This window comes from Salvelinus alpinus, chromosome 26 (genome assembly GCF_045679555.1).
Source record: "Salvelinus alpinus chromosome 26, SLU_Salpinus.1, whole genome shotgun sequence".
Taxonomy (NCBI): domain Eukaryota; kingdom Metazoa; phylum Chordata; class Actinopteri; order Salmoniformes; family Salmonidae; genus Salvelinus; species Salvelinus alpinus.
This window is the reverse complement of record NC_092111.1, coordinates 22344759-22363307: the sequence shown is the minus strand read 5'-3', so window position 1 is coordinate 22363307 and position 18549 is coordinate 22344759. Positions and strand designations below refer to the sequence as shown.

General features: G+C 42.4%; 1 protein-coding gene across 1 annotated transcript in view; it reads left to right on the top strand.

Moving 5' to 3' along the window:
- LOC139554944 (thrombospondin type-1 domain-containing protein 7A-like) overlaps positions 1 to 18549 on the top strand; it is a 158925-nt gene that overhangs the window by 93836 nt on the left and 46540 nt on the right. Inside the window, exons 7-8 of the mRNA XM_071368254.1 lie at positions 13018 to 13212; positions 17824 to 18082. Coding sequence (XP_071224355.1) covers positions 13018 to 13212; positions 17824 to 18082 — 454 coding nt within the window. The remainder of the gene's footprint in view (positions 1 to 13017; positions 13213 to 17823; positions 18083 to 18549) is intronic.

Genomic DNA, 18549 nt, shown 5'->3' with positions numbered 1-18549 from the left:
CCATTTGAAGACTGAAGAGAACAGCTTGATCTATTGGACAGTCTAACAGTCTAATAGGGCACACGTTGAAATCATTGTCTCAAATCATTGTGCCAATTCAAGACACTAAAGTCAAAGAGATGCAAAACTCCACAATCCCCTCGTCACACAGATTGCATTATTCTCCGAGCGTGTCTGGCACAGAGCAAACATTTGTTATGGCATGTGTAATAGGAAGCAGCGCACCTGGGAGGAGTGTAACTGATGCGTTTTTAATGTGGTTTGGGAGGTGAGAGTTTTAGTCAGGGTAGATCGAAGGGTCCTTGTGTTTTAGAGACAGAGTTTAATCTCAATAATTGAATTCACCCTAATTTAATTAAGTTCAGAATAAGGGAGAAAATAACCATAGCTGACTTGAGAATTTAACAATAAAAATGATTAGGAGTGTGAGTTTTATTACTTCTAATTCAATATATCTGACATAGTTAATCTTCGTTTAAGATGATTAAATAACCCAACAATAAGTAGGAGACAAAAATGAGAGATGTCAATGGCTTTCCTTCACACTCCATTGTGTTATCAGGGAAATGTGAAGAACTCACTTTTTATTAATGATTCAATTAGGAAATGTGCGTTGTAATTGTATTTTACATCCTGGGAATTTTCTGTTCTCTTTCGTTCGGCTAAGATTCACCGTATGAATATAGCAATTATCAGAAGATATGTGAACCATAGCACACTGCCAGCTAATGAGCACCCTAGGGAGGGTGTGTGTGTGTGTGTGTGTGTGTGTGTGTGTGTGTGTGTGTGTGTGTGTGTGTGTGTGTGTGTGTGTGTGTGTGTGTGTGTGTGTGTGTGTGTGTGTGTGTGTGTGTGTGTGTGTGTGTGTGTGTGTGTGTGTTGATACTTCTCAACCAGTTCTCATAATATAACAATAATCAAGGTCCCATTCACATCAACCAGAGCCTCATGCTGCCTGCACTGTGCTGTTGCCGTGACGATGACAATGGTGAAAGCCATATTAACTACAAGTCTAATGGTCTCTTCTTTTCAGAGGAGGAGAATATCTATATTGTATATTCAAAGATTTAGGTACAAGATGAAAACTATTATGAGTGAGAAAGGGAGATAACCTTTTGCATAAAGTAAAATTGATGAGATGAAACACTAAAACTAGTCTATCTCAACCATCGTCTCTGCTCACAACTCCCTCTTTCTCTCTTCACCTCCTCATCCTTTCATCCCTCCCTATCTCCCTCTTCTACTCACCACTCCCTATTCCCTACTTTTCATCCCTTCCTACCTCCTTATTCTAACCGCTTTCTATTTCCCTCCATCCCCGCTTTCATCCCTCCCTACAGACACGGTGTATTGTGTATATTGACCCATTTAGCTAGGTGGTGAGCAAGCCCAGCCCAGGTACACTTTCCGTCTACACCCTGATTGCTTCATTCAAGGTCACCTCCCCATCCCTTCTCCCCAGTTATAGAAACAATATGGCTGCTGGCTGCAGTGAGCTTGTTCTAACAGCAGCACCCTGTTGAATTAGACTTAGTTACGGGTAAATTAGATTACCTGGCGCTACTCCACACAGTCTGCATTTCACATTAGGGTGTTTGTGTGTGTGCATGTGTGTGTGTGTGCCTGCCTGCGTGGGTGTGTGTGCCTGCGTGTGTGTGTGTTCCCCGCCCGGATGGAATGAGACAGGGTTGAATAGAGGATATGTCAAACGATGTCTGGTGCTTTTCCATTAAGACACAGTTCAGACCCAGCTAGAGGAGGAGGGGGAGGGGTTTATGATGTGAGGTGTGTACCTAGTTTAAAGGAGAATTGCTTCTTTGATCGGTTGGGTTGCTTGCAGAGCTGAGGACAGACAGCCGTAGCTGGTTGTTTCTCCTCTGTGATTTTGCAGAATTGATTTCTAGACACATGCTGGACAGGGAATTGGAGGATGGGGGGAGGAGGGGAATTTCTGAGAGGTGAAGGGTAGTTAGGATTTTAATGCTAGAATCCTTAGTTGCTACATCCATTTTTGGACCGTGTATTCATTAATTATGAATACCCATTGATTCTTGAAGAACATAACTTATTAATTCCTCATGAATTTAGTTCAAGTGTCGTGCCCCATCAGAACCCAAAATATAAGCTTGATTTATCCCATTGTGAATAAACAACGTAAATGAAAAGCAAACTCTGCATATCCTCAAAACATTGTTCAAACTATAATTTTGATATCATGAACGGTCAGTTCTTGCATCCATAACTGTGTCTCTGAGTGTGCTTACATTTCTCCAGGCCCATCCCTCAGCTTTTTCCCAAAACAGAGGCGGGGTGGCTGCTTTCCTATTGTTTTAACTAAGGATTCTAGCTATAAGGGTCCATGATTCAATACATTTGTTGTTATTTTTCATTGCAAATTACTTCTTGCAAGGCATGAATCTCTTCATTATTTAAGCCTTCCGAGTAGAAATGTTTTCTTTTTAACATTCATGTTTGTTTTACCATCTTGAGTGTCTATAGACATGTTTCCTCCCTTGGAGTACTAATGAAAGAAGCCAGACTGCAGTCAATGTTTTCACACAAAGATGTCACAAAAAGACAGTCAGTCAGAAGCCATGAGAATAATCAGTCTCATACAAACACTTTAATGATTTCCTTTCCCAATCTATTGCATGAAGACACACAAACACACACACACACACACACAGTCCCTCTTGACTGGACCCTATTGATCCTCTGTTGTCTGCTACTGATGAAAATTGATTTGTTTCCCCCAAAGGGCTCCAGACATGTCATCAGACTGACTGCTCCTCTGGTACCTCCCGTCACTATGGAATTTTTATCAGTGGTACAGATAGGAGGGAACCATGAAAGGGAGATGGGATGGCCTGGAATACAATGGAGTGTGAATAAGGGTTTCATTGATATGCAATGACCCACTAAGATATGTGATAGGAAGGGATAGTATAGAGTGAAGATAAGGCTAGGGTTGGAAGCTGTGGAAAAGGGGATGGGATGGGGTATAGAGATGGGATGTGGTATAGAGATGGGATGAGGTATAGAGATGGGAAGGGGAATGGAAATGGTATGGGGTATAGAGATAGGATGTGGTATAGAGAAGGGATGGGGTATAGAGTTGGGATGGGGTATAGAGAAGGGATGGGGTATAGAGAAGGGATGGGGTATAGAGATGGGATGGGGTATAGAGATAGGATGTGGTATAGAGATGGGATGAGGTATAGAGATGGGAAGGGGAATGGAAATGGTATGGGGTATAGAGATAGGATGTGGTATAGAGATGGGATGTGGTATAGAGATGGGATGAGGTATAGAGATAGGATGTGGTATAGAGAAGGGATGGGGTATAGAGTTGGGATGGGGTATAGAGTTGGGATGGGGTATAGAGATGGGATGGGGTATAGAGAAGGGATGGGGTATAGAGAAGGGACGGGGGATGGGGTATAGAGAAGGGACGGGGTATAGAGATTGGATGGGGTATAGAGATGGGATGTGGTATAGAGAAAGGATGGAGTACAGAGATGGGATGGGGTATAGAAATGGGATGGGGTATAGAGATGGGATGGGGTATAGAGATGGGACGGGGTATAGAGATCGGATGGGGTATGGAGAAGGGATGGGGTATAGAGATGGGACGTGATATGATGATGAGATGGGGTATAGAAATGGGATGGGGTATAGCGATGGGATGGGGTATAGAGATGGGACGTGGGGGGGCAGGGTTTGAAGGGAGGTTTGTGGTGACATCCTGGCCCTCCCCTCACAAGAGTGATGGGATAAGTTGAGGTGGGGGTTGAAGAGATCCTTGATAGAGGGATGGGGTGCAATAGGGTGGGGTGAGGAGAAGGGTGGGATGTAGGGGTAGAAGGGTAGGGGTGGCGTCCCACAGATTTAGATCGGTGCAGGACCCCAACAATATCTAATGTCTCAATGAAACCTTGAAAAGACTTCATGTGTCTCTAAATCCCAAATCCCTCCATTGTTGTGCGTTTCCATTTTAAGCTATTTAGCACGGTCCTAAATCCATTTAGAGCTTTTCCGGGGTCAGGCATCCTTATTCTGACCTTCAAGATCTCAACAATACACCTCACCTCTAAGACAACCCTCAGCTAAAAAGTTGATGCACATTTAAGCTTAATCTTTAAAAAAAGCATTGAACATTTTGCCTGTCACTCATAAATTATTTGAAAATATCTGTTAACAGTCTGTCAAATCAAATGAACTAATTCCACAAGGCTATGACTCTGGAATTGATGCCTGATGAAAGCTAAATAAGTCTCTCCCTCTCCCTCTCTCCCTCTCTCCTTCTCTCCCTCTCTCCTTCTCTCCCTCTCTCCCTCTCCCCCTTCCTCTATCTCTTAGCTGTGCTTAGTTCTGTTATGCTCTGCAGGAAACTCTTCCATTCATGTTTGCAAACATCCAGGGGACCATACTACTTCCCGTGTGCACAGCTGTCTCATCAGATTTTTTATGCATATGGCAAGCTACTGAACTTTATGCATTTACATGTTCGTCATTTAGCAGACGCTACTATCCTGATTAGTGCATTCATCTAAAGATTCAGTAGCTAAGTGAAACAACAACACATCACAATCGTATCATGAACATTTTCCCTCAACAAAGTATTTATCAGCAAACTCAGTGCTAGTGGGAAAAGGAATTCCACATGGGTTGTGCGTGCAGGGTACACTAAATTGTGAACAGGTATAGAAACGGGTATAGAAAACACAAGAGTGAACAGGTATAGAAAACACACAAATAGCTGCCAAAGCTACAAAAGAACAAAATGAGATCATCAGAAAATAACAATATATCCGCAGAACAACTCGGCAGAACCTCTCAGTTTTGGTGATAACACCGCCGAGTACAGCTGCCGCTGAAAAACACAGGGGAGACTGAAGTACTAGCACTAAATGCCTAGCACAGGTAAAAGACATACCTCTCAGCACTGACTGCTGATGGCTTGGCAGAGGTGAAAGACACACCTCCCAGCACTGACTGCTGATGGCTTGGCAGAGGTGAAGAAAAACACCCCCTACAATACAACACACCCATAACGACTGTTAGACAAATGTGCATTATTTGTGCATGACACAAGTCATTTTTCCAACAATTGTTTATAGACAGATTATTTCACTTATAATTCACTGTATCACAATTCCAGTGGGTCAGAAGTTTACATACGCTAAGTTGACTGTGCCTTTAAACAGCTTGGAAAATTCCAGAAAATTATGTCATGGCCTTAGAAGCTTCTGATAGGCTAATTGACGTCATTTGAGTCAATTGGAGGTGTACCTGTGGATGTATTTCAAGGCCTACCTTCATACTCAGTGCCTCTTTGCATGACATCATGGGAAAATAGAAAGAAATCAGCCAAGACCTCAGAAAAAAAATTGTAGACCTCCACAAGTCTGGTTCATCCTTGGGAGCAATTTCCAAACGCCTTAAGGTACCACGTTCATCGGTACAAACAATGGTACGCAAGTATAAACACCATGGGACCACACAGCTGTCATACTGCTCAGGAAGGAGACGCGATCTGTCTCCTAGAGATGAACGTACTTTGGTGCGAAAAGTGCAAATCAATCCCAGAACAACAGCAAAGGACCTTGTGAAGATGCTGGAGGAAACAGGTACAAAAGTATCTATATCCACAGTAAAACGAGTCCTATATCAGCATAACCTGAAAGGCCGCTCAGCAAGGAAGAAGCCACTGCTCCAAAACTGCCATAAAAAAGCCAGACTACGGTTTGCAACTGCACATGTGGACAAAGATTGTACTTTTTGGAGAAATGTCATCTGGTCTGATGAAACAAAAATAGAACTGTTTGGCCATAATGACCATCGTTATGTTTGGAGGAAAAAGGGGGAAGCTTGCAAGCCGAAGAACACCATCTCAACCGTGAAGCACGGGGGTGTCAGCATCATGTTGTGTGGGTGCTTTGCTGCAGGAGGGAATGGTGCGCTTCACAAAATAGATGGCATCATGAGGAATGAAAATGATGTGGATATATTGAAGCAACATCTCAAGACATCAGTCAGGAAGTTAAAGCTTGGTCGCAAATGGGTCTTCCAAATGAACAATGAACACAAACATACTTCCAAAGTTGTGGCAAAATGGCTCAAGGACAACAAAGTCAAGGTATTGGAGTGGCCATCACAAAGCCCTGACCTCAATCCCATAGAACATTTGTGGGCAAAACTGAAAAAGCGTGTGCGAGCAAGGAGGCCTATAAACCTGACTCAGTTACACCAGCTCTGTCAAGAGGAATGGGCCAAAATTCACCCAACTTATTGTGGGAAGCTTGTGGAAGGCTACCCAAAATGTTTGACCCAAGTTAAACAATTTAAAGGAAATGCTACCAAATACTAATTGAGTGTATGTAAACTTCTGACCCACTGGGAATGTGATGAAAGAAATAAAAGCTGAAATAAATCATTCTCTACTATTATTCTGACATTTCACATTCTTAAAATAAAGTTGTGATCCTAACTGACCTAAGACAGGGAATTTTTACCAGGGTTAAATGTCAGGAATTGTGAAAAACTGAGTTTAAATGTATTTGGCTAAGGTGTATGTAAACTTCCGACTTGAACTGTAATTCTGCTTTGAAAGTTGATAAACTTGTATCCTCACTTTTGAGAAAATTGCCTTTGAATGTTTTGGTACCTACTGGAGAGCTCTTCTTTGTCGACACACATTCAGCATCGTTCACACCCTCTTAAGCTTTAGCCCCACCCATCGCTTTAAGGGTTGATCCGAGCGTTCTGTCCTAACATCAGCAGTCAAGCACCCAAGCTAACTTTCTAACGTTGGCTAGCTTAATAGCTATTTCCAGAGACAAATGAGAGAACAGCTCACTGACCATTTTACTTGCCCTAGCAGAGCTGGTTAGGCTGTTTTTATGCTATCCAGAGCATTGGTGACTGCCACTGTGCTGCTTGCAACAATTTATGCTTTTTGCAAACGTTTACTGACACCGGCAATATTCAACAGGTGTTTGTCAGTTATTCTGCGCTCTGGCACACTCAGACGAGAGTGCTCTGAAATCTGAGTAGAAAGCCATAGAGAATTTACCAGCTTACGTCTATCAACAGTTGTCGCAGTGACATTCTATTGAAATGGTTACTTGCATAGTGGAGTATTTTGTTAACCTCTTAAGACATGTAGCTAGCTAGCAGCATAAACAATTAATCATAATTCCAACTCATGACACTACTACCCTGCATGAATCTGTAAGTAGCTAACCAACCAGGTTCAATGTTAGCTAGCTAACATTAGGCTATAACTAGCAAAGCAAATGGCTCTAAGATACGAATAATAAGATCATACACGTAACGTCAGCTAGCGAGCCAGCCAGCTAACGTTAGCTAGCTAGCTAACAGTAGACTTTGACTTGAAATGAAAATGACTTTGTCAAAATTTGAAACATGCAATATCTGAAAATGTAACTAGCTAGACTATCCTAACCGTGCTCTGAAATCAGAGTAGATAGCCAGAGCGAATTTACCAGCTACGTCTATCAACAGTTGTCACATAGTGGAGTCTTTTGTTAAGACATGTAGCTAGCTAGTTAGCTAAACAATTAACCATAATTCCAACTCATAATGTTACTACCCTGCATGAATATGCAGGTAGCTAAACAGCCAGGTTCAATGTTAGCTAGCTAACATTAGGCTATAACTAGCAAAGCAAATGGCTCTGAGATACAAATAATAAGATCATACACGTAACGTTAGCTACTGAGCCAGCCAGGTAAGGTTAGCTAGCTAGCTAACAGTACATTTTAACTTGAAACAAAAATGACTTTTGTCGTGGAAATATTTAGTCAATAATATTTCTCAAATACCGGAGCCTGTGAGTTCAATTAGACTTTACTACAAAGTAATATAAGCCGAGCTGGTTTATGAAGTAACTCCCTTTCCAGCCTTGACACACACTTTTTATGAAGGTTCATCCTTACGTCACACACATAGTAACTCCTCTTTATGTTAATGATTCATCCCCTCTGGCATTTAGCCACTGTTATCTTTTTGCCTTGCACACATTTTTGTTTGGTTTCACATTAGGGCATAGAAACATTATGCCATAGCAATGGTACACAAATAAACAGACATGCCCACTCTCAAGATAGGTGCATGTCTAATGGTGTCTAATGACCTAGACACACATATAGAGTGCATTTATCCTGGTGACTACTACGAAATGTATAATGGGCACAATGTACTGGCACATTTCCAATACTTTCTGTAAAAATTAGAAATGTGTAATATCTGAACATGTAGCTAGCTAGACTATCTTACCCATATACATCATGGATGGATGCTTCTCCCTGTCACGGATGCATTGGTTGCCTTTAGATTGAAGATGTAATCTGGAGACAGGTGTTTTCTCCATCTCCTTAGCTATCATACTCTAATTCCACTGATTTCAAAACTCGATCATCCAGAAAGTGAAGAGCAACACTTGTGCAGTTCTACAACGTGATATATATATTAAAAAAGCAGCGTTAGACAGGATTACCTACACATACTGACCAGCTCAAATAGACAGAAGTGTGCTATATGGCAGACCAATCTGAACTCATCTTTCGGCATGTCCAGCCCACTCCTTATCTCAGCCAATCATGGCTAGCAGGAAGGTTGCTCGCTTTTTCTGTGACTCATAAATTCATTTAGCAATTTTATTAGTATTTACAGATGGCATACACGTTTGTTATTAAGGCACATGAAAGTTCACATATTCCAGAAGGCATTTCTGCCCCCCAAAAAACACATTTTGATAAAAAATACAAGTTACGTTCAAATGGCTCTCCTGTGAAGTAGTGACCCGCGACATACGACTAGTTTCCTGAAACAAGTCACTTAGGCCTGAACCACCGACAGTCAAAGTACTGGCCAATAAGACAGTTCAAACAGCAATTATTAGGTAGGCAACTAGTGAAGAGATACTAGGGGAAAGGTGGCACTTAACTTCTTGTCAATAGGGGGCGCTGTTTTCACTTTGGAAAAGATCGTGCCCAATTTAAACGGCCTCGTACTCTGTTCTACATCATACAATATGCATATTATTATTACTATTGGATAGAAAACACTCTGAAGTTTCTAAAACTGTTTGAATTATATCTGTGAGTAAAACAGAACTCATTTGGCAGCAAACTTCCATACAGGAAGTGAAAAATCTGAAAACGAGGCTCTGTGTCAGGGCTTGCCTATTCAATTGGCTTTTATTTATCAATATGTATGCACTTCATACGCCTTCCACTAGATGTCAACAGGCAGTGGAAGGTTGAATGGGGTGTCTAGCTTGATCTGAGGCCGAATAAGAGCTTTTGGAGTGACAGGTCCGGTATTTTCTTTGTCTTCGACGGCGCGCGGGGGAGCTCGACATTGTCTTCTGAAAAGCGTTCGGTATACACGGCGAATATCTCCGGCTCTGATTTTATTTGATACATATGAGAAAAACATCATAAAGTAGGTTTTTTCAAGCGAGTTTTGTCAGTTTATTCAACGTTTAATGGGACTTTTGGAATTTTCCGTTCTTTGCGCCAAGAGAGGATGGGAATGTTCGCGCCACAATGCTAGCCAAGGTTGCTAATTCGACAGAAGAAATGGACATTCTAAAACCAAACAACGATTTATTCTGGAAATAGGACTCCTTGTACAACATTCTGATGGAAGCTCAGCAAAAGTAAGAAAACATTTATGACGTTATTTCATATTTCTGTGTAATATGTTGATGCCTATTCTCCGCCGTGTTGGTGAGCGCTGTCTCACAATAACCCAAGCTGTATGTTGTGGTAAGTTATTTAAAAAAATCTAACACAGCGGTTGCATTAAGAACCAGTGTATCTCTCATTTGCCATACAACAAGTATTTTTATGTAAAGTTTATGATGAGTTCTTTGGTCAGATTAGGTGAGTGTCCAAAATATCTCCAGACATTCTGGGGAAATGTTGCTACGTATTCACAATGTATAACCACGATTTGCAGCTCTAAATATGCACATTTTCGAACAAAACATAAATGTATTGTATAACATGATGTTATAAGACTGTCATCTGATGAAGTTGTCCAAAGGTTAGTGATTAATTTTATATCTATTGCTGGTTTTTGCGAAAGCTACCTTTGCGGTGAATAAATGCTTTTGTGTGTTTGGCTATTGTGGTAAGCTAATATAATTCTATATTGTGTTTTCGCTGTAAAACACTTAAAAAATCGGAAATATTGGCTGGATTCACAAGATGTTTATCTTTCATTTGCTGTACACCATGTATTTTTCATAAATGTTTTATGATGAGTATTTAATTATTTCACGTTGCTCTCTGTAATTATTCTGGCTGCTTCGGTGCTATTTTTGATGGTGGCTGCAATGTAAAACTATGATTTATACCTCAAATATGCACATTTTCGAACAAAACATAAATGTATTGTATAACATGTTATAAGACTGTCATCTGATGAAGTTGTTCAAGGTTAGTGATTAATTTTATATTTTGTCGGTTTTGTGAAATCTACCTATGCGTTGGAAACATGGTGAAAATATGCGGTTGTGTGTTTGGCTATTGTGGTTAGCTAATAGAAATACATATTGTGTTTTCGCTGTAAAACATTTTAAAAATCGGAAATGATGGCTGGATTCACAAGATGTTTATCTTTCATTTGCTGTATTGGACTTGTGATTTCATGAAAATTATATTATATGATATCCCTGTCCCGTTAGGCTAGGCTATGCTAGTCAGCTTTTTTGATGAGGAGGATCCCGGATCCGGGAGAGTGATGAAGTAGAGGTTTTAAGTTCAAGACAATAAGAACAGCTACTAATTGAATCAAAAAATAGACTTGCTATACTTGTTAATCTACCGATTCACCCTCCCGGATCCGGGATCCTCCTCATCAAAAAAGCTGACTAGCATAGGCTAGCCTAGCGCCACAGGGATATCATATAATATAATTTCATGAAAGTCCAATTCTCTGCCTTGTTGGAGCCAACATAAACCACAAAAATACGAAATAACATCATAAATATTCTCTTACCTTTGATGATCTTCCATCAGAATGTAGTGCAAGGAGTCCTAGTTCCGTCGAAGACAAAGAATAAATCGTTGTTTTGTTTTAGAATGTCCATTTCTTCTGTCGAATTAGCAACTTTGGCTAGCCATGTGGAGCGCACATGTCCAAGAACTCTTGGCGCATGGAGCGAAAAATTCCAAAATTCACAATAAACGTCGAATAAACTGGTCAAACTCGGTTGAAAATCCATCTTTATGATGTTTTTCTCATATGTATCCAATAAAGTCCGAGCCGGAGCATTTTGTCGTGTATACCTAACGCATTTCAGAAGACAATGTGCGGTTCCCTGGTGCGCAGTTGAATACTGCCAAAAGGGCGGACCTGACACTCCAAAAGCTCTCATTCGGTCTCACATCAAGCTAGACACCCCATTCAACATTCTACTGCCTGTTGACATCTAGTGGAAGGCGTATGAAGTGCATACAGATCCATAAATATAAGGAAATTCAAAAGGGAGGCCCTGACACAGAGCCCCATTTTCAGAATTTTCACTTCCTGTTTGGAAGTTTGCTGCCAAATGAGTTCTGTTTTACTCACAGATATAATTCAAACAGTTTTTTTTTAAACTTCTGAGTGTTTTCTATCCAATAGTAATAATAATATGCATATTGTATGATCTAGAACAGAGTACGAGGCCGTTTAATTTGGGCACGATTTTTTCCCAAAGTGAAAATAGCGCCCCCTATTAAGAAGAAGTTAATATACTACTAATCGTTCTGCCAGTTCCAATGGTGTTATGTATTAAGCATATGCAATATGTATGAGCAGTCTACACCATGATACATTTGCACTGTAGATTGGAGGAATCTTAAAGTATACATTAATAGAGGAAGTAGTATGTTTGTGTTAACAGCCAGTTAATCAAAATTGCTTGTATGTCACATGTTTTGTTCATTCGTGAATTTTTCAAGACATTTGGACAGAACATCATGGTCCAGTAACGTGGGTATGTGAGTTTGCGTGCGTGTGTGCGTGTGCGAGCATGTAGGGGACATTTGTTAAGGACAGAATAATCCACCTACGTGAAGATGACAATGATTCAGTATCTGTTGTCTTAATGTCTATGTGACTTGACACGTTTGGAGATACACAAGGTTTTTTCCAGCTTGCTTATGCATTAGAGATGCAATCATTTGGATCTGAGCACATTTTTCTTCCATGTACACTGTCAAAGTCATGAGTAAAAGATTAAACTAATGCCTCAATGCCTGAATTAGAATTTCAATGGTTATAAATATCCACTTTTATTCATAGGTTCTTGCTTTGAAAGAAGTTGTAATTCCCCAGACTTGTTCCCTCATGTCTAATGGTTCTCTAGTCTGCCTGCTTGTTTGTCTGAAAAAGCCACCAATCTTTTATACTGGTGGAAACATGCATTGTAATACCCAGTGCCTATTTTCCCTTCAGACTTGGTGAACATGCTGACAAATGTCATGTGTGCTTTGTGTACTCTTATTAACCGGGTGGTTCGAGCTCTGAGTGCTGATTGGCTGAACGCCGTGGTATATCAGACCGTATACCACGGGTATGACAAAAAATAACTTTTGACTGCTCTAATTACGTTGGTAACCAGTTTATAATAGCAATAAGGCACTTTGTGAGTTTGTGGTATATGGCCAATGTACCACGGCTAAGGACTGTATCCAGGCACTCCGTTTTGCGTTGTGCATAAGAACAGCCCTTAGCCGTGGTATATTGGCCATACACCACACCCCCCGTGCCTTATTGCCTAATTATACGTCTGTTTGTTAAACTCCCTCTCTCCTTTCATAACCGATACCTGGGTTCTAGGTGTCTATGTGAACAGATGCGACAGATCTGATTTTGCGATGCGATTTTGTGTGTGATATCAGCACATGATGCTGACTGTGTATTGTACTGTATGTAACAAAGATGGTACTACTGCAAGACTCATATACTGTGTCTCCTGTCACCCTGTGCCTCCAGGTGAGTATGTGGACCGCCAACTGTGCCGTGATGCCATCCTGCCCATGCCTGTCATCTGTGAGGTGCCTTGCCCCAAGGACTGTGTCCTCAGTCCCTGGGCCTTCTGGTCCCTGTGCTCACACACCTGCTCCGGGAAGAACACAGAGGGAAGGCAGATGAGAGCCCGCTCAGTACTGGCCTACAGCGCAGGGGAAGGTGAGACTACGATCACACAACCCACAGCGTCAGACCTGGTTCCAGATCTGTTTGTGTAGTAGAGTCAACTCCTATGGTTGTTGTCATGCCAAACATAGGAGTTGATCTATGGGAGTTGGCACGACCACACCAGCGGATTTGGGACCAGGCCACACATCATCAGACCGGGGTTCAGATAGTACCTATTTTCTTTCAAGTATGTTGAGCGTTTGATGGAGCCTGTCAATAGTGCATACCATATGGACAGGGTTTGCACTTTCTATTGGTTCTGTTGCACCAGATGAGATCGATCATGTGCAGCTAAAGTACACGAAGGAAGAAAAAAAATCTCAATTTGATCCCAGGTCTACACAGCATGCAGTAGAGTATCTGATATCTCATGTGAGGCTGCTGAAGCAACCATTCACCATGCCCACTATTTCTGTTCTATGTTACAGGAGCCAAATTGTCCATATCTAATAAATGATTCTGTATGTTCCTCCTCCTCAGCCTGGGTTACTGTGATGCAGGGTAAGGTTCTGTGATGTGGCATAGTCACAAGGAATAACAAGCTTGGAAACTTTAGGATAGATGCCTGAACTACGCTCTGGAGCTACATTTTCAATGTTTAGGTTTAAAGCATCTGTGTGAAGTGCTTAGAGCCCTTGTGCTTAGTATTCTTTATAGCACCTTTCACAAATGTAGGGATTGGTAATAGAACATTCATAACTTTACATTTACCTTCCTTTAAGGTCTAACGCGGGTGCTCAAGGTTCCTGCACTATTCGGTACTATAATTTCTTATGCTCTTAGAATGCAGTGTTCCCATAGATGTAGTTATTCAGCTCTGTAGATGTTATAAGTAGATGTATGTAGTTGATATACTGTATGGCTACCTGGGTACCAATCTATTTCCCCTCACTGCCTGATCAGCATAACTTTATGCTTGTACTATGAAAAACTTTTACAGACTCTCAACAGCACAGTGCTAGTAATAAGCATTCCTTAGTGTAAAGTGCTGCCTGACAACCTAAGGAGAGGAGATGAAAACGCTAAGGAGAGGAGACTGAAACCCTAAGGAGAGGAGACTGAAACCATGAGGAGAAGCGACTGAAATTCCAAAGAGAGGCAACTGAAATCCTAAGGAGGGACAACTGAAACCCTAAGGAGAGTCGACTGAAACCCTAAGGAGAAGTGACTGAAACCCTAAGGAGAAGTGACTGAAACCCTAAGGAGAGGAGACTGAAACCCTGAGGAGAAGCGACTGAAATCCCAAAGAGAAGCAACTGAAACCCTGAGTAGGGACGACTGAAACCCCAAGGAGAGGCGACTGAAAACCTAAGGAGAGTCGACTGAAACCCTGAGGAAAGGAGACTGAAACCCTAAGGTGAGGAGCCTGAAACCCTAAGGAAAGGAGACTGAAACCCCAAGGAGTGGTGACTGAAACCCTAAGGAGAGGTGACTGAATCCCAAAGGAGAGGTGACTGAAACCCTAAGGAGAGGAAACTGAAACCCTGAGGAGAAGCGACTGAAATCCCAAAGAGAAGCAACTGAAACCCTAAGGAGGGACAACTGAAACCCCAAGGAGAAGCGACTGAAATCCTAAGGAGAGGCGACTGAAACCCTAAGGAGAGTCGACTGAAACCCCAAGGAAAGGAGACTGAAACCCTACGGAGAGGAGCCTGAAACCCTAAGGAAAAGTGACTGAAACCCCAAGGAGTGGTGACTGAAACCCGAAGGAGAGGTGACTGAAACCCAAAGGAGAGGTGACTGACACCCAAAGGAGAGGCGACTGAAACCCTAAGGAGAAGTGACTGAAACCCTAAGGAGAGGTGACTGAAACCCAAAGGAGAGGTGACTGACACCCAAAGGAGGGGCGACTGAAACCCTGAGGAGAAGCGACTGAACTCCCAAAGAGAAGCAACTGAAACCCCAAGGAGCGGCAACTGAAACCCCAAGGAGAGGCGATTTAAACCCTAAGGAGAGTCAACTGCAACCCTAAAGAGAGTCGACTGAAACCCTAGGGAGAGACGATTGAAACCCTAAAGAGAGGAGACTGAAACCCTAAGGAGAGGAGAAGTGTAAGTCTGGTCAGTATTGGAACTAGTGCCTTTGGGTTAGAGTCTTGCAGTCCAAGCTGCCAGTCACGCCCTGAAAACCCATCGCTATACAACCTACACTGAGCTGTGCCATCGCCTTGCAGTAGATCAGCATGTTGTAGCCCATTGTATAACACTGCTACAGCTCTTGTAGATATCCTCCATTGGACCATAGCAAGACAGTGTCTGTCTGTGGCATATTCAGAACACCCACGCAGGAGAGAGACTTTATACATTATCGTTTTCTCTAAATGGATACTGGTATGCTCTGGCATGGGGAGGACAGCCACACTGTCATCACGGCAGAAACAGAATCAACTGAATGCCTCGCATCATTTATTAGCCTTCCTACGCCTCAGCAGACAGACACACTGTCCAGGATAAATGGCAAGAGGTGTGTGTGTGTGTGTGTGTGTGTGTGTGTGTGTGTGTGTGTGTGTGTGTGTGTGTGTGTGTGTGTGTGTGTGTGTGTGTGTGTGTGTGTGTGTGTGTGTGTGTGTGTGTGTGTGTGTGTGTGTGTGTGTGTGTGTGTGTGTGTGTGTGTGTGTGTGTGTGTGTGTGTGTGTGTGTCAGATGCGTGTGTGTGTGTGTCAGATGCCAGGTGTGGGCTGAGTGTAGCATGAAGTCCTACAGACTCAGCTCTACTAGCAATCTGCTATCACACATGCAGATTGAGGACCTCCCAATTCAGGCCCGAGTCATAACTTGAGATCTGCGTAAATTATGGAGCGGTGTCAATTTGAGCCAAAATACAAGTGGTGTGGAGATCTCAAGTTAGGCTCTCAGGGAGTAGAGAGAGCAGTTTACAGTCAATTGGAGAACATAGCAGAATAGAAATGACTGGGTAATTCCAACAGGGTTGAGCCCATAGAGTAGGCCTACGTAACAATTACAAAAGGCTATGTTAGGAAACTCTCGTAACGAGACGAAGGATTAACTGTGGTAGCCAAACCCACAAGGTACAGTTCAGTAAATAACAGTGGTAGGGAGAGTTCGCCTGGTTTTACATGACGTGAAGGTTTCAGGAACTGTGTCTTACAGAGCTCTGTAACATAACATGGAGGGAAAGAAGGTTCTTCGTTGTGTCGCGAACCGGCTCAAAGTCCGTAACAAAAAGGGAGACAACGTGGCGATAAGGAATAACAAAGATATATTTATTAACTGAAATAACCTAAATACAATTAACAATGGTGTGTAGTCAGTAATCAGTAGTGTAAGTGAGTGGTTGCGTGTATAGATGTGATAATGAGGGGTGTTGAAAGGTGCCAAAGCAAACAAACAAAACGGCCACAAAAATGCCACAACCAAAATCTATCAGTGTGTCTGCATGGAGGCAGTCTCCTCTACGAATGGGGAAGAGGTGTATTTATCCCGGGACACACCTGGACCCAGGTGTGACCCATGTTGCTGACGACCCTCCCAGCTCCGCCCACCGACATCCTAATAAGGAAAACAAGGGCAAAGATAATTAATACGGCAGACAGAGTGGGAGGGTCATCACAATTGTAAAGGATGTAAGAAAAGATAACTCTCACACAATATTACCTCTGTATAATTTTTATGGTCAAAGACCTTTTACAAGACTTGCAAAAGAAAAAGGAAATAGCATCTTTTATAAATGACTTGTTGAAGGACAGGCTCCCAAGGGGCTACACGGAATTCAAATCTATATCTTCTCTCTGTGTGGCTTTTGAAGACAGAAGCACATCCTAAAGTACGCTCCATCTGTTTTCCCCTGCTCCACTATTGATTGGCTGATCTTGGTCCTTCTCCAGCATTGATTGGTGGATCGTGGTGGTCCGCCATCCTTGATTGGACAATCTCCATTCTTCTCCTTAATTTATTCGTGGTTCTCATTGATTGGTCAATGCCCGTTGCGGTTTGTAATGGCTGACCTTCCGCTCGGGGTTTGGTATCCCAGCGTGACAGAGCCTCTAATGACATCCAATCATGGTGAGAGATGGTTAAGGGTCATACACACACAAATATAACACACACACATCACAACCATCTGTGGTGAGGGGTGGGAAGGGGTCACATGCTGTCCACCTGGTGTCTAAGATACTGTCAGACCCAAGATCAACTCATCTCCGTTGTCTCCATCTCCATGACTGCTTCTCCCCAAGGGACTATACTGGTTTATTTAGCTCTGAAACGGCTGTACTGTTGTTTTTAACACAATGAGTGGAACCAAAAAGACAAGTTAACCTTAAGAGCACAAAGACACAGCTGGATCATTTGAATGGAAGTGGAGAAGGTTTGGTTTATGAGATATACAGCTTAACTTACTATCTTTCTAGTTATGATAAGATGACAGAGTTGTCAGCTCCAGCTCAATAGCCAGCTCAACGGACAAAACTATTGGCTGAGCAGCCAACCAAGGCAAACCACAATCATGTAACTGAGTAGTATCTCCTGTATTTGAATGTGATGTTTGTGCTTCTGCTTTCTCTTTGGGGTCTTTTTGAAAAAACTGTTTTATAAATACAGTATATTTCATTGATTGACCATTTGGTTGTTGTGTGTTTGACAGGCGGGGTCCAGTGCCCCAACAGCGTTGCTCTCCAGGAGGTGCGGAGCTGCAATGACCACCCTTGTACTGTGTACCACTGGCAGACAGGGCCCTGGGGACAGTGTATCGAGGACACGTCGGTCCCCCCTGCCAACTCCACAGCGGCCGGGGCCAGGGCCGGGTTCGGGGTCAGGGGAGGGGACTCCTCCTGCTCTGTGGGGATGCAGACACGGAAGGTCATCTGTGTCCGGGTCAATGTAGGACAGGTGCCTCCCAAAAAGTAAGAGTCCCTCCTTCAAAATAAGAGTTCCTTTTTCAAAGTAAGAGTTCCACCTTCAAAGTAAGACTTCCTCCTTCAAAGTAATAATAATACATGGCATTTATAGCTTTTCAAAGACCCAAGGTCGTAAGAGTATGAGTTCTTCCTTCAACGAGAGGACTGAATACCAATATAAGTGTATATGACTATAATATTTGTGGAAAGTGAGAGAGGAAATTAATTAAATGAAATGTCAGTAGAACAGTTATGCTTATGCTGATGTGGTGTAATATGTATTCAGGGTTCCATAAGCCTTTGCTAAGCATAATGCAAAGCACGAAAGCACAGAGCCTTTGTCCCAGTATCTATCTATGGAAGGAACAATATCCTATTGTTACCACTGTCTGTCTGGCTGCATAGCTGTGAGCTGACGGGTTCCCTGATGGGTTTCTGCCTGGGTTCCAGACAGTTGTTCTAAAGTATCTGGG